Genomic DNA, 27,398 nt, shown 5'->3' on the forward strand with positions numbered 1-27,398 from the left:
GGATAAGAGTGGAAGGATTTGCATGGTGGTTGGAGAAAAGTCAGGGAAGGGAAGAATTTGTTCATTATCTGTTCTCAGCATCAATTCTAAACATTCATTAGCTATTGATAAACCAAGGCCTCCTTTCAGAGATCATCTCTGACTTGCCCCCACATGTCCTTGGAGCTCTGGTACAAGGTGCAATGCCCTTTTGCCTTGTTTACATGATAAATGAACATCACTTGGCTTCAAGGCAAAATTCTAGCATTATCTCCCTAACTTCTTGTCTGCAAGACCCTCTCTTACCCCCAGAGCAAAGCTAAGTGATGTTCCCGTAATACTTAGCGGGCTTGTCTTCAGGACTGCCACTAACCTGTGGAGTACCTGTGTGCCCATGAGGAAAAAAGTTGTCCCTTCCTGGAGACACTTTACTGTCGAGTGCTGGAAGATGGTTGTTGTGAGTATGCAAATCTGAGCAGATTGTGGTGTAGACATGCCCATTAGACCTGGAGCCACTGAGCAGAGCACAGACTTCAGGACTGGATGCAGTGGCCACAAACCACCTTCACTATGGAAGGAACAGCCTGAATCCATCAGCTTGCATGTCTGTCTTCACCCTTGCGCCGTGGGCACAAATTATATCTCACTAATGGCACGTCCCTAGTGCCCAGTAGAATGCTTGGCACCTTGTAGGTTCTCCATAAATGTGTGTTGAATCAATGCAAAATGAGTAAAGTATAGGACAGGCGTGACTATAAGGCAGGAACATGAAGTGCTGTAGCGATATCTCTTCAATATAGTTGTGGTTCCTGCCCCAAGGGTATTAGAAGCTTTTGGGCCCATGTATTTTTCTCACTGCCTACTTCCCTCTCCCATGTCCTCATTTACTTTTGGCATTTTTTTTTAAATATGAAAGAAATCTGTGGTCAGTTTAGAAAAATTAGCAAATTGGATGAGCAAAAATAATTTGTCATCCTACTACTCAGAAATAGCAATCATTAACATCTGCTTCCCCAGATATTTTTCTATGCAAAAACTTAGACATTGTATGGGATATTTTTTAAAAGAAATTTAATCATTTCTTTAAAATAGGGATTAGAGAGATAGATAAATGTGTAAATTGTGAAGAAATACCCCAAGCCTGAGGACGACCTTCTTTAAAATTAGAGCTATAAACAGTGATGTAAGCTGCTTTGGGAGGTGCTGAGTTCCCTGTCTCTGGATGTATTAAAAAAAGATGAGAAAATGTCTCATTTGCATGGTGTAGGGGTGATTCATGCATTTGACAATAGTCAGATTAGAGAACTTCTGAAGTCAGATTCTGATCCCTTAAGGAGAATTCTTATGGATTCCAAGAGGAACCCACGTTTCTAAAAGTGTCTAGGTGTTGAGAGCTGGGAAGGGGAGTGTTCTGCAGCCCTGTCTCAACCAGCATAAAGCTCAAAGGCATCGTCTCAGAGGTTAATCTTTGAGCACATTCTTAGGCTTACTGACACTTTCCAGGGTGACAGATGAGTTTTCGTTCCACAATGTGTCCAGTGATGTCTAATGTAGTCATCGTGCAATTAGCGTTAAATTAGTTATAGGCTAAAAATGAAACAAATTTGGCTTGTTGAAAAGGAGGACTTTCATACAAGGTCCATCTTGAGGGAAAGAAAGCCAGAGAACGTTTCAACTCAAAAAGCAATTTACTTTGCAAAACGAAGTAGGAAAATCGCAGCCCATGACTATGCATATTTACATTTGAATGTGAGCTCTTCCCCCAAGGAACTGTCTCCAAGTTCCTTACACTTCACCTTTTAGCAGGCAGAATCGACTGCTGATGGCAAAACAATCATTGGAGCAATGTGATATTGTCCATTTCCTGACACGGTTGCAGGAGGTACTGACAGGTTGAGTGTTGTAGAAAGTCCTGCTCCAAGCGAAGTAACAGGCATGTGATTATGAAAAATAGGATGGAAGAGAATGCAGATACTCCCATGAACACTGAACACACTGAATGTATTTCTCCCTCAGTGTCAAAGATTCAAAGAATTTTTGTAGATATTGCCCCTTCCAAGAGATGGAGCTTGACTGCAGCCCTTCTGCTCCAGCATAGGCTAGACTTAGTGACTTGCTTCCAACAAACAGAGTATAGAAAGAGAAAATAGTAACTTCCCATTGGGGAAAACTGGCAAATGCCACTTTATACAAATGTTGACTCAAGTGATGACATCATCCATGATGTCATGTGGGTATCACACACCCTGATGTATGATGGGAAGGGTACGTCCTCTCTGAAGACTCGCAAACCCGGTCTAATGATGAGAAAACATTATAAACAAACCCAGATTGTGGGCCATTCTACAGGAAACCTTTTCAGTACTCCTCAAGTCTGTCAAGATCATGGGGAAAAGGAAAGCCTGGTAACTGTCACAGACTAGAGGAAACTAGGGAGATACGACAACTAAATACGATGTTGTAGCCTGGGTGGGAACTTGGAACAGAATGAAGACATTTGTGAAAAAACTGGCAAAATCCAAGGAAGTCTTGAGTTTAGTTAATAATAATGTAGCCATGTCAGTGACTTAGTTTTGAAAAATATGCCATGCTATTATATGATGTTAGCAATGGGGGAAGAGGGTGACAGATATCTTTGCAACTTTTCTGTCAGTCTAAAATTACTCTAAATTAAAAAAATTCTATTAAAAATTTCCAAGGATTTTTTTCCTCTGTGAAATTTCTCTTCCATTTTATTAGTGGACTTTGTCCATGCCTTTGATAATGACCCATTAAATGGTTTTAAGGGAATCGGTATATTCCTCACATAGGGTGTCTGCATTTCCAATCTTCTGGCTCAAACACCAGATTTTTGAATTGAATTTCTCAAGAGTAAAACAGTAGAGTGGTCATTCATCATCAAATGCTTGACAATTGACCAGGGGGCCTCTGAGAAACAGAAGAGAGTCATAATGCTTAACCTAATTATGTATTAACTCACAACAGTCTGTAGAATGGTGTGACACAATTATAATTACTCTTGGTCAATGGGCATAAAACTGGTTGATGTTAAAATGGTCGACTTTATTTTGTGGATAAATGAATAAAAGATGCTTTAGAACTAATTTGGTCAAACATCCCTCCAAAGTGGAATCATGCCTTTACAGAAATTCTGACCGACTGAAGGCTCTCTGACTTTGCTTATCCAGCTGATTCACATCTGCCTGGTGAGAGAGAAGAACTTTGATTTTCAATCTTGGCAAATCTGGTGCTTTATTTACATGATTGGTTGAGGAGATGAAAGCCCAGACTTAAGACAGAGTCAGAAATAATTCGTAAGGTTTTTAGAAGAGGTAACCACCCCTGAAACTGGGATAGTCATGGTTAACCAACATAACTTGCTGCCTCTGTTTAGAAAGAACTTCCTACTTCCTCACTGTACATCTCTGTTCGGTTTAGTTCTATAATGAAGCTTTTCACAATTAGATTTTCCCCTCTTCTTCCATACCTTTTCCTGAACTCCTGTTAATCATTCTCATACATAACATTCAGCATGGACTTGGATAACATATCAGTATTTTTGTATCATTTTTGGCTGGTTTTGCAGTGAGATTGAGAACTCTCATACTGGTGGCATCCTTTGAATCCTCATCCATGGCTTGCTGTATTAGTGTGTATCAAATAATTTTAATAAACAATTGATTGGATGGATGCAAGGACAGATAAATGGGTGTTTTGTCAAGTTATTGCCCATGACTCTCTGTGACTGTACTCCGTGCTGACTTTCAACCAATAATTTTCATTTCATCCTCTTCAGCCTAGGCAGGGAGATGCCGCTGCATCTCTGAGTGTTGGTGTGCCAGCCATGTCTCTCAGATTCATTGACAGGATCACAGTCAAAGGCAACTTCCATTACTGTGATATTTATTTGATAATTCAACACAAAGATGAATTCCAGAAAGACCTACTGAAACAAATTTGTCTTCCTTAAGTGGGAGCATTTAACTAAGAGCTTACTGAGTATCTGCTTAGGTTTTGGAATTCAGCCCTGGCAATTAGAGGAGAGTTGCCTATTGTCCTCTTTATGGGTTATGTGATCCTACACAGCTGCAGACACTCTCCTGGGCTGTTAAAATTGTGACTTAACTGGCTAACGGCCAAACCTTCAGGGCTTGGTTGCCGAATCTTTTGATTGACTATTTCCCCCTGTCCCATTACAATGGCTGCCCCTTAAACCTTGATCCATAGTAGGACTAACACCTCTACACTTTGAAACTCTTTTTTTCCTATTATCTTTTCCATTTATTTAACCTCTCAACTCTCATCAGTTTTATAACCCAGCCTGATAACATTGTTTTTCTGGAATCTTCTGGTTTCTTGGACATGAGCTGTGAAAAAACAAAATATCATCAGGTTGTATTCAACATCTTCATCTAACTCTCTCTCTCTCTCATCTACTCCCCCTATTTCATGAAATATAGTCTGACTACTTGAAGAACCTGGTGTGAAATTATCAACAAAGAAAAGGAATGAATGTCAAGGAGGCACAGTGTCCCTGGTGGAGTTCCAGGGTGACATCAGTGGGTCTTTATGGCTCCAGTGTGGGATTTCACATTTCCAAAGGGGCACCCAGGATACTCATAATCAGATGGTAGAGTCTACATGAATTTCATTAAACAGAAGTTCCTGTTTGGTGAGGAATAAGCCTTCTCTGGGAGAATAGTTTACAAAATACTCTCACTTGTACATGCTACCTAATGATGATTAAATTTTGAACACCTTCATTCACCAAAGAAGAGACCCACAGGATCTGTAATAGAGATACAGATGAAAATATGTTATCAGCTAAGTGTTGGTCTTTGGGTGTTCTGGAAACGAAGTTAGAGAGTATTTGGAAAGATAAGTAGGATGACTAATTTATTTCCAAACTGCTTTTTGTTGAGCAGTTGCATTGTGGCTATAATTAATATAACAAATCTTGTAACGAATTCCCAGTGCAGCTGCCCACATAGCACTGAGATTCCTGGATATATTTGCTTGGAAGCATTTTGCTTTGAAGATGAGAATTACTGGGATGGAAATCACAGTTGAGGTTCCTTAGAGGTGTTTGGCATGGGCCAGCTGGTCCAACTGGCTCATGACATGGCTTGAAATACTTCTGAGATATGCCTCATGAGATGAAGAGGGCATGCTGTTCAGACAGGATGAGTGATTGCTTTTCATAGAAACTTAAAGCCGAGTATTGACAAGTATTTTTCTAAGATGCTCACTAGCACTCTGGCCTTCAAATAAGGAAAGAACTACTGGAATTCTTAATGTTTATTCCTTGATATTTTTGCCCCTAGCTGTTGATAACTATTTTATATGAGGTAACTCACCCAGAAGTGTAAGGGCTTTCTGTTTTCAACCTTGGCCGTAGGTAGTGTGATATACTGACTCTTTCTTGTTACTGTTTGTGTCATTTCTTATATAATAATGTGCTTATTGTTAAGCTTGAAGTTTTGCTTCTTCATGAAAGGTGAATTTGATTCCAGAGTAAATCTTTCATGAATGACACGGGTCCTCATACAGGAAATAAGAATTAGAAAATTGCCTTAGATGGCAGGATGGTAAGTCCAGTGTCACCTGATCTTGCTTACTTTAGCCTATAGTTTAGAGGGTCTAGATGTAATGTGGGTGACCCTAGCTGGCCAAGGGAAGATGGCATCCACCAGCAGGAGGCCAACCACGGGCATGGTGGGAAATCATACCTCCTGGGAAGCCCCAAGTGGAAGATGAGGGAACTATGCTATGTATGTCAGAGTCAGGCTCGCCATCTACCATATCTGTTTCCTCTTCTTTTAACACAACAGCTGGAGTTATGTGCCAAGTTTCTGTCCCGGTTCTGTAATTTACTGTCTGAGCAGCTTGGAAGGGAAGTGAATACGCATGATTAGAGAATTAATCTCTGAGCTGCAGTCGCCCCTTTCCCTGTGGTGATCTCCCAACCCTTCCCTACAGCCCAGCCTCACAGTGTTTTGGCCTTATTTTACAAATGGAGGCAGGGAGTTTCTATATAGTTTATGCTGACTCGTCCATATGCCTTTTTCTTATCTCTCTCTTTTTAAGCCAAAAGAGCTCATTTACTGGAGCTGGGGAAGCAGTTTTACTTAAGACAGCAGAATGAAAGGAACTGGGGCATATAACCACTATGTCTACTAATCTCACTATTACCGAAACCACTATGTCTACTAATCTCACTATTACCAAAATTACCGAAGTGTTAAGCAGACACTTCCTAGACTGAGAGCTCCGACACCTGAGGCCTTACTGGCTTGTTTACAGCTGCACCCCGGACATGGAGGGCCATATGATCCATATCTGCTGGTTGTATTAACTTAATGCTCTCAGTATCTGAGCCAATCATGGGCAAATCAGGGAGAATATTGGAAATAAAGCAAAGAAGACATCTTACTCTTTACCTTCTAGAATGCACTGGATGCTTTCTTTCAATATAACAGGACCAATTACTCTAGAAGCAGGATAATTAATAATCATTCAAAAATAGATGTAATGTCCCATGCTAGACCACAAGCCACACCCTTATTTAATTCTTGGGTGTTGATTTATTTTCAAGCAGTTGAGCAGTTGGTGGAATTAACCACAGAATGAAATTTGCTATATTTAACTAGTTTGCTATTTAACTGTGTGTGTGTGCATGTGTGTGTGTGTATGTATGTATGTGTATGAATCTGATTGACCATATGTCTGATCCAGAAATTTAGTGCTGGCTTTGAATGAAAGAAGAAAGTAGACAATTGTCTGGGAGAAGTAATTTGTGGGATAACCAAAAGGATTCATACCCTAAAATATCTCTCTGACTTGGCTTTTCACTGATCCCTGAAATAGGAAACCTTTATTCCTTTGATTTATGTCATTATTTTCATTAGATGCACCATGTATGAATTAGTCATATTAATTAGCTAATTAGTAAAGTGGTTCTTGCCCTGTGTCAATTTTGAATTTTGAAAATGTTGTAGACATTTTTGGTTGTCACAACTATGGGGTAGGGTGGGCTGTCACTTACATCCATTGGATGGAAATCAGGGCTACTGCTTAACATCCTGTAATATACCAGACAGCACTCCCAGCCCACCTCAACAAATAATTATCTGGCCCCAAGTGTCCATAGTACTGAGGTTGAGAAACCCTGCCTTAGTATTAATGATTTCATTGACAGGTCCTTTTGAGAAGATAGTTGGCAGAGTGGAAGGTTTTAAGAGAGAGTGCGCAGGGGGAACAGAAAGGCATTAATAAAAAAATGTGAAGTTGGAAGATGAATACTGGGATATCTTCATGCCCCAGAGGTTACTGGTCAACATCTGTGAGCTGAAAAGGAAAAAAATTATTCCTTCCTGGGAAAAATGCCAAATGTAGAGCTTCTTAAAAAAAAAATGGCAAAGTGCTGTCTTAAGTTAACAAAGGTCAGGAGAGGTCATGTGGTGGGGGCAAGAGCAGGGATCATTGCCCTGAAGCTAACACTGGCCTCTCTTACATGCCACTCTGTTTATTCTGGATCCTAAGGGATGTATTTAGAAGAGCATCAGGCCCTACCTTAGATCTTCAAGGGCACACACCACATCTCGGGTGTATTGCCAGCAAATGAACAGATTCCATCTCTTTCTCTCATCCCTCATTTTCAGAGTCTGATCCACCTTTAAGCAGCCACTCTTGGACCACAATACCAAAATTAGAAAGTTGACCTCTTTGCGTGAGGATCTTCTATTTGCCTCAATCTGACATCACTGAATGCCACAGGGTCATAAAGTTGGAAGGGACCTGAGAGAGCATCTCTCTTATTCTTTTAGTTGAAGCAGGAGGAAAGCTAGTAAAGGCCAGAGAAGGTAAATGATTTATCTAAAGTCATAATGGAAAAATTGGGTTAGAACTAGGTTTACTGCTTCCAAGTCTGTTTTCTCTACTCTCTATCACATAGTCTTTTGCAAAAATCAATGAAAGAAGCTTGTAAAATCTCTGTGATATTTTGCAGTTTAAATGGTTGGTCTAGATCCTTTTTTTTTCTTTCTCTTTTTCTTTTTACTGTCATGCATTTTAAATTCAGTTTTTAGAAATCAAAATTTCAATGCTTTTAATTGATCTGCTTTTGAGATTGGTTTGCATTTCAGTTGCTATTGCTGTGTAACAAATTGCTCCAATCTAGTGGCTTAAAAATGAACTTTTTATTTTTCTCACCATTTGGAAAGGACTCGGAAGAATAGCTCTTGCTTGGTGTCTCTTGTGTGTTGCATTGGAAGTTGACTGGGGTTGCAATTATCTGAAGGTTCAGTTGCGTACATTCAAGATAGCTCACATTTATGCTTCACAGCTGATGCTGAGTAATCCCAATTGAGCTGAGAGCTTAATTGAGTCTGTCTATTAGAGCACCATGTGAGTCCTTCCTCGTGGTCTGGGCTTCCTTACATCATGGCAGACTTAGGGTAGTCAGTCTCTTACATGCTGGGTCAGGGCTCCAGATTCCAAGATACCAGTCGCTTAGGTAGACCTGAATCACTTTTTATGGCTTAGCCTTGAAAGTGAAGCAGTGTTAATTCTGCTATAGTCTATTTGGTAATAAGAGAGTCCCTTGGCCAAGATTAAAGAATACGGTCCAAAGTTTCCACCTCTTGGTGGTAGGTATGAAAGCATTTGCAGACATAACTTAAAACTGTCACAGTTTGGTTTCTAGAATCAAAAAATTCCCACTAAAGAAACATTACTTGAGTTACTTGTCCTAAAATTTTTTTAATCAAACTTACTAGCTTTCAAAACTCAATTCAGAAAATGTGAAGACAGGTTACTCTTGCTCTTGAGCAAATTATTCAACTCCTTCTGACCTCAGTCTCCTCATCAGTACAGTAGGAATAATGATATTGAAATTGCAAGATGGTTTTGAGGATTAAGTGGTAAGTGACATCGGAAACAAAGTGGACACGCAGTGGTAATATTCACAGTCTTATGTGCTTAGGATGCCAAGTCATAATCTGATGCCTAGTTTTTAACTCTCAAACTGTATAGAATATCTACGTAAAGCGATTTTTCAGAGTGGGTCGGGGAAGGCCAGGACTTAACTAGGTTGGAGAGGACCCAAGTGGTGGAGCAAGGCCGAGAGATAATGGGGTCCCTGAAATGAGAGACGTGAGGACGCCAGAGCCAAACTTTTCTTGCTTCATGATTGTGCCTTAGACCAGCTGGCTAAGAATTATCTGGGAGGATGACCTGGAAAAGAGCATCTTCTCAGTGCTTAGAGACTGCTTGGTTCAGTGGCCTGGCAGAGGCAGGGCTGAGCCTCCCTCTCTGGTGCTTTTAATCTTCCATATGTGTTTTGAGGTTGATGGATTCAGAGAGGATCAGGGCAGGGAGTGGCAGCTGCTGGTTGAACGAGAAGGCAGCAACTCACTTCCTCAACATCGGTACTGAGCCTTGGGTGGCAGGCCCCTGGAAGTGTTATTTACTTGCTGTATTTAGAATCCAGTCAGAAAAGCTGAAAACTGTATGGCACTTCTTTTCAGTAATCCTTAATTCTAACCTGCAAGTTTTGTGCTGTAATTTGTCAATTGTGCTTTGGAGAGACTTCACAGCCTTCCTAGAAATAGTGGCAGAGTCTGCTTTCCATTGAGTATCACTTAAAAGAAATCAGAGAGCATTTCAGGGGTGGAATGCTATTGACTGCCATCATTATTATTATGACTTGGAGACTTTACCATTTACCCCAAGTGGCAATAAATGTGCTGGGCGTGGGCAAAGCACAGGATTCCAAATTATTTCTGCACTTGAGGATCCAACCTCACCCTTTTCATGTGTTTCATTTATTGTTCCCTCCTCCTTAAGAGTATTCTGCTACATTGGGAACATCACGGTCTGGGTGGAAAATTGATCCAGGAAGATACACATCTAAGGCTCTTCAGATCTATTTTTAGATTTTTCACCTTTTGTTAGGTGTGGTCACGGCAATATTTATTTACCAACAGTCTGTTGAACATTTATTGTGATCTAGGCAGAGAGCTAAGTGTTTTATGTCCATTATGGTATTTCCAGCCCAATTATACCCATGAGTGAGGTACAATGATTGGTCCAATAATGTGGGAGAAGAAATTAAGTCGTGCAGAGGTTATGGTAACCAAGGTCTACCTGAATTAAAAGTACATCCTTTAAACATACCCCCTCTTCTCTACCCTACTCTCACTGGCCTTCTTTCTGCTCCTCACCTTTGCTGTGTTTCTACCAGCCTAGGACTCGACTCTGCTCTCCTTTTGCCCTGCTTTGTCCGGAGCCTTCTTCTCCTAGTTAACTCTCACTTACTCTTCAGCCTCAGCTTAGGTGTTACTTCTTAAGGGAATCCTTTTCTGATTCATGTCAAATAACCTTATTTTGCGGTCATGTGGTGTGACAAACCTAGGCACTTGTCCCCAGTTGCAATTTCACATTTCTCTGGGTGACTATTTAGATAATACCTGCATCTCTAGCTAGCTGAAAGTTTCATGAGTACAGGGACAGGGTATATTTATGCTACCCATAGTGTTCCTGGTACCTAACACAGAGCATGGTACATAGTAAGGACTCAATAGTATTTGCCAAATGAATGAACAAGGACCACATTCTAACTGCCCCACTCTGGATCATGAATACCCTTTTACTCAGGAGGAAGAGCATCAGTATTCTTAACAATTCAATATGTAAGACCCAATATATGACTGGGGACATCTGTCAAATTGTGAGGCCCAAGAACTAGGAGGAAAGATCCTAGTGGGACTGTTCATTTGCAAGTTTCCATCTAAGACATTCCAGCCAGAAAACGTTACAGACCATTTTATTTTGTAATGTTTACTTTATTTTGTGATGTTATAAAACAACATCACCCAGTTTCTGTGATTATGGTGAACTTCTTTTTCATAGGCCCCAGTATTTCCAGCCCAACCTCTGTTGTATTGAAAGAAATCTTATTTCATTTCATTCATGGATATTTCAGTCCATACCCTTTTAAAACACCTCTCTCTTTTGAATCCTTTTCAACCCTGACAGGAAGTGTTTCTTTCTACCTAAACTATGTTTCTAATGAGGCAGCCTCTGCCTGTTTCCTCCTGTGTGAAGGCAGAGACTGTCAGTCACCGTTTTTGGTATTATAACCATTTTTAGTAACTGAAGATGCCAATTAGTACTCCCTTTTGTCATTCATTACTGACTCCAAATTTAACAGTGTCTTTTCTTTAGCCAGTGGACCATTTCTAGTGAGTGTTCAGACTGCATGACTAAAAGAACAAATTTATTTTTGGCAACATGGTTTCCTTGGGCTATGAGCTGTGTCCTGTGCTCTTGGCTCATGAGTTTGGAAGAGATTCTGTCTTATTCTTTAGAGATCAAGAATTAGAATTTCATGGGCTTGTTCTTTCAGTCTATGGGGACAGAGTGAGCCCATTCCTTCAGCCTGCCAAGGTGTCAGATGTGCAAGTGAAACCGTCATAGACCCTCCAGACCAGCCATCCCATTTGTCATGTGAGTGCCACCCAGTGTCCTTAGTTGACATCATGGAAAGTAGAAGAATCTCCCAGCCAAACCCTGCCCAAATTCCCCATCCACAAAATCAAGAGATATAATAAAAAGGCTATCGTTTTAAGTAGTTAAGTGTTAGAATGGTTTGTTACCCCTCCGTAGACAGCCAAGACAGGGAGGTAAGGAAATAACCAGGATCTAGTAAGCATTCTAATAAAGGTTTGTGCAAAGTGGGTTGTGGGAATACAAATGTTTAGAGCAAATCTTTCCATTCTTGGAGAGGCCAGGCATTGAACACTTTAGGGGGCACTGATTATGTCGTAGTCTTTGTGAATGGCACCCCTGGTACCCCTTGGAGTTGTGCAGTGCCCAGTGTATGCAGACATGTAGCACTTCTGGGTAATGGGGGCCAGAATGGTGCGTTAGCTGGGAAAACCATATAGCAAGGGAACTTGAGCTTGAAATTGAAGTATAAGTAAGTTTCATGGACTAAGGAGGAGGGAGGAGGAGTAATTCTCCAGCAGTGTGAAGCAACGTGAGAAAATTCTGAAGGCACAGGAACCCATGATGGGCTTGGAGCCTGATGACTGGTCTTGTGTGGTCGGCGTGCTTGGTACCGGGGTGCAGGGAGTGGCTGGAGATGAGCTTCCAATGGCTCAGTGATGTGAAGGCTCTTATTTACACACCTTCATGAGGAGTCAGGAGAAGGAAGGCAATAGGGACACATAGAAGATTTAAAAGCAAAGGAGCATCGAATTCAAAATGGTATTTGAGAAAATTGTAGTTCAAAACCCCAAAGGCTATGAAAGACACTGTTTGTTTCTTCCAACTGCCTACCTCTCCTGGAAAGCTTGGCAGACCCATTTTATATAGGAAAGTCTTAAACAACAGGGGATGATTCATTTAAAAGGATCATTAAAGGAAAATTGAGGCACATCGTGTCCTACCTTCTTTGATTGCTCACTTATTATTACTGTGGGGGAGATAACAGCTTTGTGTTATTCTTCTAAATAGTGTAAAATATTTATTGGTAAATACAGCAGTGCATAAATTAATGTCAATCGAAATGTTGTGAAGCATTTTTTTCCTCCACTGATAGCCATCATTTTCACTTAAAGAAAAACAACATTGTGCTGATCCATTCTGACTCAGAGCTGAGCGAGAGCATTATGAACTCAACATCTGTATGACAACAATGTCTCTCTAGTGTCTATGGAAGGGCAGAGTTCTCTTGGTGGACTGGCCTTAGAGTTGGTGAAATCAATTTCTTTCCTATTTATTAAGACTAACGCTTGGGAAGAAGGCAAGTGGAAGTGTACCATGTTCTATTGTCCATCTTCATGACAAACTACCCAACCAAAAGTGGCTTTTATAAGTGAGAATATTGATTATTTCATGTACCTGAAAGTCTACAGGTAGTTAGTTTCACAGTTGGTTGGATGACTTAACGTCATCGATGACCTAGAGTCTTGTCCTCATGCAACAATGACCAAAAACAGGAAAGAGGGGGTTTTTGCTTTTCATGTTTTCTTTTTTAAAAAAAAAAAATCCTGGAGAAAAGTCTTCCTGGAATCTCTTAGCAGACTTCTACTCAGGTTTCCTTATCCAGATCTGGGCTCACACTCACTTCAAAACCAGTCGTAGGAGAAGGAGAAAGACTTAGAGCAGATGAACTGCTCATTCCCCAAGCAGGGTAAAGTAGGATGTGTGTCCTCCATCAGCACACCGCTGCCCCATGCTGGAAACAAATGGGGTTTTCTTGGAAGCAATTACAGAGAAACAGCTCATGTGTGTGCAGCCAATTGTGTTGGCCACGGGTCAAACCAATTTAGGGGTGATGATTTAGTACATTCCGTATGCCCAGATCTATATCCCTGCTGGCAGGTACAACAGAAGCATATAAGACAATGCTTGTTCTTGGGGTGTGTTAGTGGGCATTGTACTGAAAGCAGGCAATGCCTTAGCTTGAGAAATTAATTCAATAAACTATATTGATGAGCTATCAGATCTTAGGAGACAGGAATGTAGAGATGAGGAAGACCTAGCTCTTGCCTACAGACGTTTGCAATTCCCTTCACCATCTGCTTCATCCTGGAGGCAGTCTCATCCCCCAGCATCGTCATGTTTCATTATGTTTTCCTCTGAGCACGCAGGGCTACAACACGGCTGGAACACTCCCCCTGCTCCCTTTTTGCCTGGTTTCTCAGATTTATCACTCATGGACCTGGCTGGGTTAAATGCTCCTTCCCTGAATTCTTCTAGCGTCGATGCTTACCTTCATCACAGTCCTTCCCATCCTGGGGTCTTAACTCTTTGCCAGCTGCTCACCTCTGCCAGGCCTGGAGCCCCAGGAAGTAGATGGTGTTTCCATCAACTTGTGTCCCAGCCTGGTGACTGGAACAGAGATGATCTCTGGTGAATGTTTGTGGGATGAGTGCATGAATAATTGAATGAAAGAAAATTAAATTTGGATCTTTTATTCCTCTTCAGTCAGTTTCTACTTTATCAGCTTTCCTCTCTTCCTTTTCTCTTTCCTCTTTTTCTCATCTCTTCATCCCTCTTCCTTCCTCATTATTCACAATTAGCTAATGAGTCTTACATTTTACAAGTTACATGTATCGCACAGCCTTGCTGTTAAACATTTATCCCCGTCCCTCTTCTCAGAAAGAAGAGCAGTTATGGGAGGTCCTGCAGGTGGATCCAGAAACACCAGTGTTGACCGGAGACACCTTTGCAGGGACTTTGCTACTGTGATCTACCTTTGGGTCCACTTTCAAAGGCCTGGAGTCCTGCTGTGGTATTGTGATTTATAGTAAGAAACATATATTTGGATATATATTTGGTCTTCCTCCTGTTTCTGGCACAGAAAAGCCTCGGAATGTCCTAAGTGATGAAAGCAATAAGGTTGTCTTTTGATATGTTAATGAGTTGACTTTGGACCCCCCACTAGGGGTGCAGGCCAGTTGCTAGGAGAATTAATCATGTGATTAGAAGATTGGAACTTTGAGTCTGTTGTTCTGGCTCCCCAGGACCCTACAAATCACCCCCACCTCTGGGGAAGGTAGAAGACCTCAAAATTGGCTCTATTGACTATGTAAAGAAACCTCTATAAAAACTGAAAGGATGGGGTTCAGAGAGCTTCCAGGTTAGTGAACACGTGGAGATGCTGGAAGAGTGATGCTCCCGGAGGGGGCAAGGAAGCTCTGTGCCCTTTCCCCATCCCTTGCCCTGTGCATCTTTTACATCTGGCTGTTCCTGAATTATATAATTTTATAATAAACCTGCAATCTAGAAAGTGAAGTGTTTCTCTGAGTTCCATCGGCTGATTTAACAAACCCAAGGAGGAGGAGGTCGTGGGAACCTTTCATTTACAGCCAGTCGATTGGAAGCACAGGTAATTTGACCTGGACTTGTGATTAGCATCCTGAGCTAGAGGGACTTGTTGGAACCTCTGATTTATAACTAGTTAGTTGGTCAGAAGTACAGGTAACAGTGTGGACTTGCCAGTAGAATCTGAGGTGGGGGAGGGCAATCTTGCAGGACTGAACCCTTAACCTGTGGAATCTGATGTTCCCTCTGGGTAGTCAGTGTGAGAACTGAGTTGACTTTGTAGGACACCCAGCTGGTGTCCAGAGCGTTGTTTGTTGATGTGGGGGAACCTCCCCTACACTGGAACCTAAGACTAATGAACTCCCCAGGATGATAGATCAGTTGCTGCACTGCTCCTTGGTTCCTATGCCCCAGGTTTTGGGAGACTAAGGAGGGACAGGAAGCCCTGACATGGTGCACACATACAAATGACATTTGCTGGAGGATGGCTCAGACCTGGGGACTTGAAGAACCCTTTGAGTTACGCCTTCTGTTAACATCCAGTGCAGCTCTGATGAGAGGCGTCAGTAAAATGCATACTGAACCTGCCCTTGTTAGGTCAGATCTCCCAGTGGAGAAGATCTCAGAGCAAACCCAAGTCTTTTCCTGGGGAAGCGCAGATGTCAAATGCCTAAGGATCCCCAGATGTCTCATCACACATGGAAGAGGAGTTAAAGTGTTGAATTTTGGTAATTTGTTCATCATGGATTTTTTTGTTTGTTTGTTTGGATTGCTTGATGTGTAAAAATACAGCATGAAAATATTATCCTAATTACTGCATTTTAAATTTTAAAATTTTTGCCCAAGCTGGTGCCTCCCTGGTCTCACCCTAGTCCTGGCCCTGACTCAGAGTTTAGAGTGTGACTTCCTGGATATTGAGGAAAGTGTAAGCACCACTCTGCCTTGGTGGTGTGGTATTGGACTTCATGGCTCCCTTGGAGTTCTTTATGGTTAGGTTTGATTCCATTCTGAAAAACATTTATTGCACACTTTCCTGGAACAGCCCCTGTCCCAGGTGCTGGGAATACTTTTATATACAAAACTTGGTCCCTTCTTTAGGGATTAATATCTAGTGGGGGTGAAGTGGGAAGCAAGATTGCACCCTGATGCCAATACCATGTGGTCTGGATGCTGTCAGAGCTGAGCACAGAGTGACATGAAGACAGAGAAGACCACAAACCCGCAGGGAATTTTGTGGGAGCCACAGTGCACTTGAAGGATGAGATGGCATTGGTCAAGCTTTAGGAAGGGGGAAGAGGATGATCAAAAGGAGGGAGGCAAGAAATTACATGGTTTGAGCAGGAAATTATAAGTAGCTCTCTGTTGCTGAAGCATGCATTTGGGCAGCGGTGTTGTAATGAATAATGAAGCTGGAGAGATAAGCAGGGCACGATCTTGGGGAGCTTTGGAAGCTCTATTAGTGAGCCATGACCTTATCCTCTACGTAACAGTGAGTTATTGAGGTCTTTGAGGCAGATAAGGAATATGAGACTGACTTTCGGGAAGATTAAAGCTTTGCCTCAAATAACATACCTAAAAAACAGCATTTCAAGGTTCTCTTTTCTCCACATCTTTGCCATCATATATCTTTTAAAAAATTTTTATTTTTAAAATGTTTTGTGTGTATATATTTATTTATTGAAGTACAGTCAGTTTATAATGTTCAATTTCTGGTGTACAGCACAATGCTTCAGTCATACATGAACACAGAGATTTGTTTCCATATTCTTTTTCACCGTAAGTTACTGCAGGATGTTGAACATAGTTCCCTGTCCTAAACGCCCTTGCTTTTTTGATAAAAGCCATTGTAGCAGATGTTAGGTCGTATGTCATTGTGGTTTTGATTTGTGTTTACCTGGTGATTAGTGATGTTGAGCATCTTTTCATCTACCTATTGGCCACTTGCATATCTTTGGAAAATGTCTATTTAGGTCTGTTGCCCATTTTGAATTGGGTTATTTGCTTTTTTTGTTATGGTGTTGTATGAATTCTTAATCTACTTTGGATATTATTAGTCCCTTACCAGATGTATGGTTTGCGACTATTTCCTCCCATCCTGTTGCCTTTTCAATTTGTTGATTGCTTCCCTTGCTGTGCGAAAGCTCTTCAGTGTAATGTAGTCCCCCTTGTTTATTTTGTTTTGTTTTGCCTTTGCTTTTAGTATCTTACCAACGAAATCATTGCCGAGACTAATGTCAGGGAGTTTTTTTTTCCCTATGGTTTCTTCTAGGAGTTTTATGGTTTCAGGTCTTAACGCTTAGATGTTTGATCTACTTTGAGTTAATTTTTGTGAGTGATGTAAGATAGGACTCCTGGCTATATATCCAAAGGAATTGAAACCGGTATCTCGAAGAGATATCAGCACACCCATGTTCACTGCAGCATTTTTCATAACAGCCAAGGTATGGAAGCGACCTAAGTGTCCGTCAACAGATGAATGGATAAAGAGGATGGATATACCTGCAATGGAGTATTATTCAGCCATGAGAAAAAGAACATCCTGCCATTTGCAATAACACAGATGGACCTTGAAGGCATTCTGTGAAGTGAAATAAGTCAAACAGAGAAAGATGAATACTGTATGATATCACTGAGATGTAAATTCGAAAAAAGCTGAGCATGCAAAAACAGAGTGTAGAATGATGGCTGCCAGAGGCCGGAGAGTGGGGGATTTGGGAGATGGTGTTTAAGGGTACAAACTTACAACTAGTAGATAAATAAATAAGTTCTTGAGAGTTAAAAAAAATTAGCATATCACAGTGCAAAGATCACTGGCCTGATTTTTGGGAACTTGGCCTGGGCTGTGCTTGGGGCTTTGCTCTGTGGGTCGGCAGCACAGGGCACTTGAACAAATCCCCCCTCCCTCTGAATCCCGGTGTTCTCTTCTGTGTGTCCAAGGGTAGAGTGTCAAGCATTGTAAGGATACCATACAGCATCCATATAATGAGATCTGGGACCACCCTAGGTCTCTCTCTAGACAATCAGAATTCATCCTTGTCAGTCAAGGAAGTCTTCCCATCAGAACACTTTGGTGGATTTCTGCTTCTGCTCTCTGCCCTGGATTTAAAAATAATCCAAGCCTACTGAAATAAGTGAGAACAGTGCTACCCTGGCCCACAAAGCCCCTTTACATTTGATGTTTCCCCATAAATTATCACTGTTTAGCCATTTACACATCTTGCTGATGTTACTGTAAAAAGGGGTCCCCAAAGAGGAGTCCTGAGGGATATACATAGAGGCAGAAGCCCTGGGACCCTTAACTCAGTGGGGCCCCTCACTGTCATTATTTGAGGAGCAGTCCTGCAACCGTTTCTCATCGCAGGAAGCCTTTCTCAGTGGAAGGAAGCACAGCCCTGCCATTTCTGTGGGCATCCCTGACCACGCCGCCTCCCTTCTCTTGCCTTCCTTCTTAAAGATGGCTGCCTCTGTTTTCATTGCAGAGCTGCTCCGACAGGGGGTCCATCCTGACCATCCTCCAGGTCCTTGGAGATCTGCTTTCTGTTGGTGAGTAGAGCACGCCCTCATCCCTCCTATGGTGGACGTGGCGGCCCGGAGCTGTGGTGTCTGCCAGGAGCCTGTGTGGCCTGGGGGTTTGCTTCAGCTCAAGTTTTCTGTGAGAGACAGAATCACCACTGGACATTTGTACTTTGGGCTCTTCAGTCTTGTCACCCACCCGACAGTGACCCAAACTTAGGAGGGAATTAGACTCTGGGTGGCTGTTCTTTGATACCTCATGTCTGAGGCCAAGGACCTCCAGCCCTCCATGGTTCTACTCTGACCTCCCCTTCTTCCCCCATCATGGCCCATTTAGAGAGCCAGGTATTGGCAGCTCCCTTACATACGTCAAGTGGAGACAGGAATATGAGGCAGGAGCTAGACTTGGCAATGTGGTAAGCCATTAAGTTTTCAGAGATAAGACAAGAGAGTTGACTACATTGGCATCAACAGAGTTCACATGCCTCTATTTGCTTATTTCCATGTGAGGGTCTTGCAGAACACAGCTCCTTGGGCATTCCAACATCCACTCAGAGTTTTCGTTTCTATGTAGCCAGCCACATCGCATTAGAAAGACATATTAGCACCAAACAGACAATATCAAAATGAATGTCACTGCAAAGCCACAGAGCCTCAGGTGACAGTTTCAGGAGGAAGGGGCCCTTCATACTGAGGTTTTTCCATAGGTTGTGCTGCCCTCCAATGGCCGGGTGACTCACTCTTCTTCTGAGTGAGGTGCTCACTTGTCTTATGAGATAGTCCCACCTTCACTTTGTCCAGTGGTTTCTGGAACTCTTAGAATGAAACCCTCGGGTTCCCCTTCTGATAGAGGTACTGATTATTGCTCCTTTAGTAGAGGATGAAAAATAGAGGATCTCCTTTGCTGATAATCTCCCACCCGGTTGGCCATCTTGGTTGGGTTCGCCATGCCTAGTGCACAGAGAATCACCTGGGGCCCCCTTCCAAGTTGAAATGTAGTCACTGCTTTTGAGCTTGTCCTGGGGGAGGATGGAGGAGGTCCCTGTTTAAAACTATTCTTAGGTAGAAAGACTAATATACTTTATCCCAACCCCAGACCCTCTTCAAAGCTCCCTAGATACATGATTAGATGTCTGTTTGTCAGGGCATTACTGTCTCCATATTTTCCTCCAATCAGTTACTGAAGGCTAACATCAAATTGCTGTTAATACCACCCATAAAATTATTCCAGGTAAGCCGTCACCTCACCCCTGTTACAGACGATTCAAACCTCTAGCCACGGGGTACTGGTACGCCCTCTTCAGCTGGGTATATGATTACATGTAAGCCTGTATGCATATTTCTGTACATGCACACGCAAGTACACACATACATGGAGACCCAACAGGTTCTCAGGAAAGCAAATCCTAGGCTCTGTTTATTACAGCTGCTGAAAGTTCTTAAACATTCCATTATTCTCCATTTCATGCCTTCTCCTCCAACCTTGGACCCTTACCTAAGAGCACAACTTTTATTTTATTTTTTTAGCACCTTTATTGTGGTCTGATTCCTGTACAGTAAACTACACATATTTCAGATGTACAATTTGATGAGTTTTGATAGATGTATACACCAATGAAACCATCACCACAATCAAGATGGGTAACATTTCTATCACTCCCCAAGAGGTGCAAATTTCAAATTCCCAATTTATCCCTTCCCATCCCCTTTAAACCTTGGTAACCATAAGTTTGTTCTCTATGTCTGTGAGTCTGTTTAAGAGCACAGCTTTACACAAGTTGCTTTAAGAGCTCCACAATTTTGGTTTCTGGGGTGAAATGAGCCAATCCCTGCTCTGTTTCTAGGTGTGAGGGCTCCTTCCTGCTCCAAGGAAACGAGGGTGGTTATTTGAGGCTTATCGCTCCCCTGCTTCCCCTCTCAGGCACAGACCGGAGGATTCGCTACATGATCAGCAAGGGAGGCAGCGAAGCCCTCCTGCAGACCCTGGTGGACACAGCGAGGACGGCTTCTCCCGACTATGACATCCTCCTGCCTCTCTTCCGGCTGCTGGCCAAAGTTGGCCTGCGAGGTACCCAAGCCCCTAGACCTGAAGATGACTGAAAAGGGGGTTGTTAGCATGAGAGCAATTTGGGAAGTACAGGGAAGAAGCAGCGGGGAGGTCTAGACACCTTGGTGGTGATGACAGGACCAGCTCCAAGGAGAGGTACGTAGATGCCAGAAACCCAAGTTACCGAGGTGCTCAGGGCAGGACCCAGAGCAGGCGTGGACTACGGGGGGCCTGAGGCATATAAGGGACTGGGGGGACTTCTTTCCACTTAAGCTCCGTACCCATTTCTCTTTCGTCATGGAAGGTCCTGAAACACCTCCCTAAAACACTAGAATTTCTTGGAGCACAGTTGAAAAAGTCTGGGCACTCAGGATGCTTGTAAACATTGCAAAGTAGTCATAACAGTTAAGTCCCAATTGTGTGCAGTCTTACAGAGGTCACAGTCAAGAAGCTCAGGTCCTCCAAAAGGTGGATCCTTGCTATTCAGCGCAGGCAGCAGCAACCAAGGGCAGAGGGCTCTGGGGGCCTCTTTCCTCGCAATGTTGGGGTCTCTGCTTTGAGTCCATTCAGCATTCACAAACAGTAACTGAAACCCAGGCATCAGTCAGCACTTTCCAGACAAAACCGATAGAATCCATTCATTGAATGTTCAACAGATATTTACCACACGTCTCCCAGGGTTGTGTGCTGTTCTAGGCCCTGGGAACATCAGGGTGACCAGGACAGGTAAGTGGGCCTGGTCTTACGGAACTTACATGCAAGAGGGGAAGGGCAGGAAGTAGACAATTAACTAGGTGATAGCAAACAGTGATAAGTAACTAGATGACAGCTAGAAGGAAAAGAAAGGGTGGTGTTCCTCTAAGATGATGTGGTCAGAGAGAGGTGACATTTGAGCCCAAACTTGAAGGATGGGAAGAAGTCAGCAAAGCAAAGAGTGGGCTGTGTGAACTCCAGGAAAAGACGCGAGAGACATGAAGTACATCCCGGTTGTTAGTGGCACAAGCTGGGAGGTCAGGTCTGGGTTTCAGGCCTGGCTGACACTTAGTAGCAGTGTGACCTTGGGAAGGTTACCACTGGGCTCTCAGCTACAAAATGCAGGTCTCAGCACTTAATTCTCGAGTTGCTGCGAGGATACAGCAAGGTTGTATGTTACCCGCTGAGCAGTGGGGCCAGTGGCCTGGCACACAAGGTTTCACAGAAGAGAGGTGAGTAATGTACAAGCGCAGTGATTTCCAAGCCATGGGCCTTGATATTACTGTTGACATAATTATGTTGCTGCAGCTTCTGCCATCAAAGATTGTCATTCTTGATGTTGGCATTCAAGCTGTCAGGGGCTGACCAGAAGAGAACACGGAGACTGGGTGTTCATGAGTGGAGCCAGATAGATACCTCTCTCTTTTTTTTTTCTGATAAAGGGAATGGGTCATGTGAGTTAGTCACAATCTCTTTGCTGGTGTCCTTTGGCCCAGAGGCAAACATTAGCAAACCAGGTTTAGGGCATTGTCTCTGATTTAGTCATTTTCACCTGTGATGAATCTGACAGCGGTTGTATTCCTGCAAACACAAACATAACGATTCGGGCATTGTGCTTTGGAAAGGACACAAACAAATGGGACAGGTGGCATAGTCACCTGTTATCCTAGTGGGAGCCAGGAACATAGAATAAGAGGTACTTTCTCTTTATTTTTTATGCTTATTTACTAATTATTAAAATAATAATGACTTACCTACAACACTGAATATCAGGTTATTTGGATCAATAATTTAGAGATATTTAGAGAGAAAATTTTATTTTCTTAAATTATGTTTTCACTTTTTACTAGAAAGTTCTCTACATATAGAAAGATGACCTCTTATATACCTATCGCTTAGATTTAACCATTACTAACATTTTACTACATTGCCTTCACCTATTTATTTTTATTTGAAATAGTCTAAGGAAAATTACAGGTAGCATTTTGCTCCTAAATACTTCTGAGTGCATTCCTGTGAAAAGAGACATTTTTCTATGTAATCACAATGCCATGATTACAAATCTAACAAAATTAACAATGCATGCATAGAATGTGACAAAGAACATAAGCGTGTTCATATATAACTGAAAAATTGTGCTTTACACTGGAAATTGATGCAACATTGTAAACTGACTATAACTCAAAAAAAAATTCAGTCCTAAAAAACAAACAAAACACACACACACACAAATGCATGCATAACATATAGTCAAATTTTCCCATCGTGTCTTTTGTAAATATATTCAGAGAAGGATCCAGTTGAAGTCCACACGTTGTATTTGAATGTTATGTAACTTAAGTGTTGTAAGTCTAGAACTGTCTTAAAGGGAAAAAATTATACCCAACTAAACTGTAGCTCATGTTTGAGGACGACCAGAAACATCCTTACATATGGGGGATGCAAGTCATACAAGCCACAAGGCTTCATGTAAATATTACTTACAGAATAGTGGACCATATGTGTACCCTGAATTAGCTCTTCTCAGCCATCTGGTTCCAATGAGAACATTCTTAGTAGCACTTTCTAGTAGATCTGAAAAGTCTCATTGACTATAATTATCCTCTGCCCTCCATCACCTTTGCCTTCCTCTCCCCCGCACATCATACAACCTTCAGAATTAAAGTGAAACACAACTAAGATGGACTGATTTGTGTTCACAGATAAAAAGTTTGGACAGAAGGCACTGGAATTGGAAGCACTTGATGTGACATTGATTCTGGCCAGGAAAAACCTGTCCCACAGCCAGAACCTCCTCCACTGTCTCTGGGTTCTGCGTGTGTTTGCCTCTAGTGGTAAGCAACTCACTTGTGGCTCTCTGGGGTGGCTTCCAGACCTGGGCTGGGACACTTGGAAGCCATTTGGGGTCGTGGTTGGAAGGAGGGCATGGGTGGAGGACCAACGTAGTCCCAACAAGATAAATAAACCATGAAGAGCCCCGTGTTCTAGACGCTGTGGAGGTGAGATGTTATTTTTTATCTCCTCCTCCGCCCTGCAGAACTCTTGAGCCTGTTCCTGAAGTTAGAGTTCTGTGTTACACATTATAAGACTCTGAAAGACCTGTGGCAGGAGGGCAGACTTTATTCATTCCTTATATTCAAAGCGCAGTGTGATGTGTTACACCTGTCGAGAGTGACCCTCACATCACAAATCTCCCCACCGTGTCCCTGAAGTCGCTCATGGATCACAACATCCTTTACGAAATTTATCTCACAGGACTTCTCAACGTAGTCCTTCAGGTAATTAGATAGATCATAGCACGTGGGCTGATGTTGTTTGCCATCTCCTGATTTGGATTATTTCTGATTATCATAACAATCCTGTATTTAGACTGACCATTTCCTAGCTAAGAAAAAGAAAATGAAGCTTAGAAGAGTGAAGTAATTGCTTGAATCATACAGATAAGTCATGAGGGCTGAGTTTCTAACTGTAAAACTCGTATTTATTCCACTCTCCTTATGGAGACGGTTCTTACTAATAGATTAGATTCAGTACCACCTATTTCACATACAATGAGCACAGCCTTTTATTTCTCCTTTCTGAGGCCCTTTCCTGCAGAATGAAAGTGGCAGTTACTCAGATGTAATGCTCTCTAGAGGAAAGAACATGAACCTAGAGCCGAGAAGACCTGGGCTTCACTCTGACTTCATTTCTTTAGAGTCATATGACATGGGCATTTAACCTGTTTAACCTCAGTTTCTTCCTTGGTAAAATTATAGTCGTAATGAGAGCTCGCAGACTTGGTGGATGGGATAAGTAAGATAATGTTCATGGGTAAACTTGTCATGTAGTAGATGGTCAATAATTGTTAGTGTCTCTCCTCTCCTCTCCTCTTTTCCCATAGTCCTTTGAAGTAATAGGAAGGACACACTTAAAGGGCATAGACAGGTAACCTTTCCCCCTAACTATCCTCAGAACTACCAAATAGTTAGTAGGGACATATTTTACTGGTTAATTCCATTAACAAGCATGGAGGACCCAGAAAAAGAATATATCTCTAGGGAATAATGAAACAGAGGCTTGACTCCATCTTCACAGATGGAACCTCCACCCACACTCATATATGTTGACCAGAAAATCAGAGAATATTTGAGAGAGGCTGAAACTGTGTCCAAACTCAGCTCTAATAGAGGAAAATCTGAGTGAGAAGCTTTGGCTTTGTGTAAAGGACAACACTCATTAATGAGTAGCCAGGAATTGTGTCACCCCCACTGGGAGCTTGCCAGCAGCACGAGATTTGAAGTATTTTATTTTGGTTTCCTTGAGAATAATTAAGCTGAATAACTTACTCTCCTTATTATATACATTGGTTATAGAGATCTTGAAGAATTCCTTTAGCAGGAAGCTCTGGAAAATGCTGAGATTTGCCTGTGGGTATAAAGATGTGGCCATTTGCCTCATATTTTAAGACTCTGTTTATTGTACCAACTAACTATTTCATAAGATATTAAAAATATATATATACTATTGCTCTCTATACATTGACTTTACTGATGAGAGACAAGCAGAGTTCACAAAGCGCATGGATTTCTGTCTCTTTGGTGAAATGGTAGCCACTGTTGACTGTTCCAGCAAGTTTTCTAAACAGCTCCCATCTGCAGAAGGAGTTGGCTGGAACCATAACGGGTCTGTGACAGCCAGTGAACCCTTCGGCAGCACTCTGATGGCCAACGGGGATGTTTATAAAGCTGCCAGAGGTCTAACCTTGGGCAGGCATCCAGCATGGAAGAATTTAAATTTTCTTTTATTGTCATCTTCTCTCAAATATGAGCCTGAATGAAGTCTTCCATGCTAGACTTCGTGCTCTTAAAACTATTTCCTCCCTAACTCTACTTAATACTAGAATTATTTGCCAGGAGTTTGCTCCAGCATGTTTTCCTAATTTAGAAGTTAAGGACTGAGTTAGTAGCCGTGAGAGGGGAAGATTGATGGGCAGGACTAGGATGCCAAATCCCTGAATTTTGATCCAGGCAATTACTGCCTATACTAGCCTCAGGAGGGATGTATGCAGAGAGGGTTTTCCAGGAACACACGCTCCATGTGATAGCAAAGACATCAGCCTCAGTCTCTCTCTGGTGGACTGGACTGGGACCAACTATATTAGAGACTTCAGTTTTCCGTTTATCTGCCAAGCCTCCCTTGTTTCTCTCTCTTTGCTTCTCCATGACCCCCTTGTTCCCACTCATATTTCTTGGAACAAAGCTGTCCCAAAACACAAGGCATTCCCAGGTCTCTGTTTTACCACAGTAGTGACAGAAAGAAAGAAAAGAGTCACACCTTGGAAGATAACCTTTTTTCTGTCTCCCACTGAAAGTTTTGCCTCTGGCCAAACTGATTCTATTTTGTATCCTGTGGATTCCTCTTATTTATTTATTTATTTTTTTGGACATGACCAGGGCTCTTCCTAAAGTGAGCTGAGTGGAGTGGGATACTGGGGACAGTGCAGAGAGGCTTGGGCATCACTGAAGATGAGAGTGACACCCAGAGGTTTTGTGCCTGAAATACTTACCCGAAGTCACTGGGGCTGACCAGATACCCCTGGGAGTCTCTTTCTATCATTCACATCTATTGCTGTGTTTTCATAACCATCCAGTTGGGCAGAAAAGGCAAAAATTTCTGCTAGTTACCTCTGAGCAGGACTAACTGATTCTTCCTTTGCCATTCTACCGGATGAATGCATCAAGCCTTAGCCTCAGTGATGGGAGAGCCAAGTGCAAAAGTTGTAGGGGAACTTGGAACCAGGGTGGAATGGAAAGGGCACTGTCATCTTTGTTAGGTTGGCCCTTAAACTTTTAAAGCAGTCAATCCAAGTTGTACTGATCCTTAACCCATCCACTTACGACTTTCTTCATTGTGAAGTCTCCGAACAGCACAATATGCCTAAGAAAGTTTCTAATTTTTTTATTTTTTTAAGATACTGGCAAGTAAATACTGGTGTGTGTATGTGTGTGTGTGTGTCTTTGTGTCTGTGCGTACATGCATGTCTGCATGTGGGCGCATATGTATCATATGGAATTTTCGCAGTGGGTGAAACTCCTTGAATTGAAGTCATTGCCAGAAACCCAAAGATCTACTTACAGACATATCTTCTGCTCGGCAGCTGCCCTGACTATTCTGATTAAAACTACAGTGGAGTAAGGCAGTGGGCCATCAGAAAAATGCAAAACGTAAGAAGATAATGTGTAGTTTTCAAGCGATCTTTACTTCCAAGCCAGGGATGAAAGACCATAGAGATTCTCTGCTTTTACATTGCCTTTGGCAAGGACGCTGCTGGGCCTCCCCTGTCTTTTAGGCTCCCTCTGTGAGGCTGAAAACAATGCTTGGTTCAGATGGGACGGTTACTGCTGTGCTTTTGTCTCTCTTAGTCACCACGGGAGCCATGCTGGGAATTAACGGAGCGATGGAACTGCTTCTCAAGGTCATCACCCCTTACACCCAGAAGCGCACCCAAATAATCAGGTACGGAGCACTTCTTTAGTACTTCTGCCCTGTTTGTGATAGGTACGGAGATGGAGATGGCCTCATAGGTAGTCTCCTGGTGCTTCCGGTTCACTTAGTGACGACTTCCCCCTTGCTGATAGGGTGTAATGATTTCATTCTACCTCAGCTCGCATCCCTCCCCACCCATCCATCATTTCCCCTGGTCTTCACAGCCGCCCCCAAAAGGTGTCATATCACCCTCATTTTCATATGAGGAAACTAAAATGTGGAGAGGATCTTATTCAACATCACAATGCCAGGAAAAGGCAGAGCTGGGATTTGAATCCAGATCTGTCTGATTCAAAAGCCCACGTTGGTTTGCTTGTTTTTGCCTGAAGCCTTCAGCTATCTTTTTTAATCACAGCCACTCTACTATAGTGAGTTTTGTCCATAAAAGACAGTCCAGAAATGACAGGGAAAAGCGATATTCTCAGGGTCTCTGAAGAGTCAGTCAGTTACATTTCTGATAGGAAATTCTGATTGCGTGCTGGGGTTGAGATGTATTTTTTATGATTGGAAAGTGAAACCTCAG

At 42.3% G+C, this 27,398-nt stretch overlaps 1 protein-coding gene across 1 annotated transcript in view; it reads left to right on the plus strand.

The window, feature by feature from the left end:
- AGBL1 (AGBL carboxypeptidase 1) overlaps positions 1-27,398 on the plus strand; it is a 645,810-nt gene that overhangs the window by 73,697 nt on the left and 544,715 nt on the right. Inside the window, exons 2-5 of the mRNA XM_072950742.1 lie at positions 18,294-18,357; positions 20,249-20,395; positions 23,050-23,181; positions 26,752-26,845. Coding sequence (XP_072806843.1) covers positions 20,272-20,395; positions 23,050-23,181; positions 26,752-26,845 — 350 coding nt within the window. The 5' untranslated portion in view covers positions 18,294-18,357; positions 20,249-20,271. The remainder of the gene's footprint in view (positions 1-18,293; positions 18,358-20,248; positions 20,396-23,049; positions 23,182-26,751; positions 26,846-27,398) is intronic.

This window comes from Vicugna pacos, chromosome 27 (assembly GCF_048564905.1).
Source record: "Vicugna pacos chromosome 27, VicPac4, whole genome shotgun sequence".
Classification (NCBI taxonomy): Eukaryota; Metazoa; Chordata; class Mammalia; order Artiodactyla; family Camelidae; genus Vicugna; species Vicugna pacos.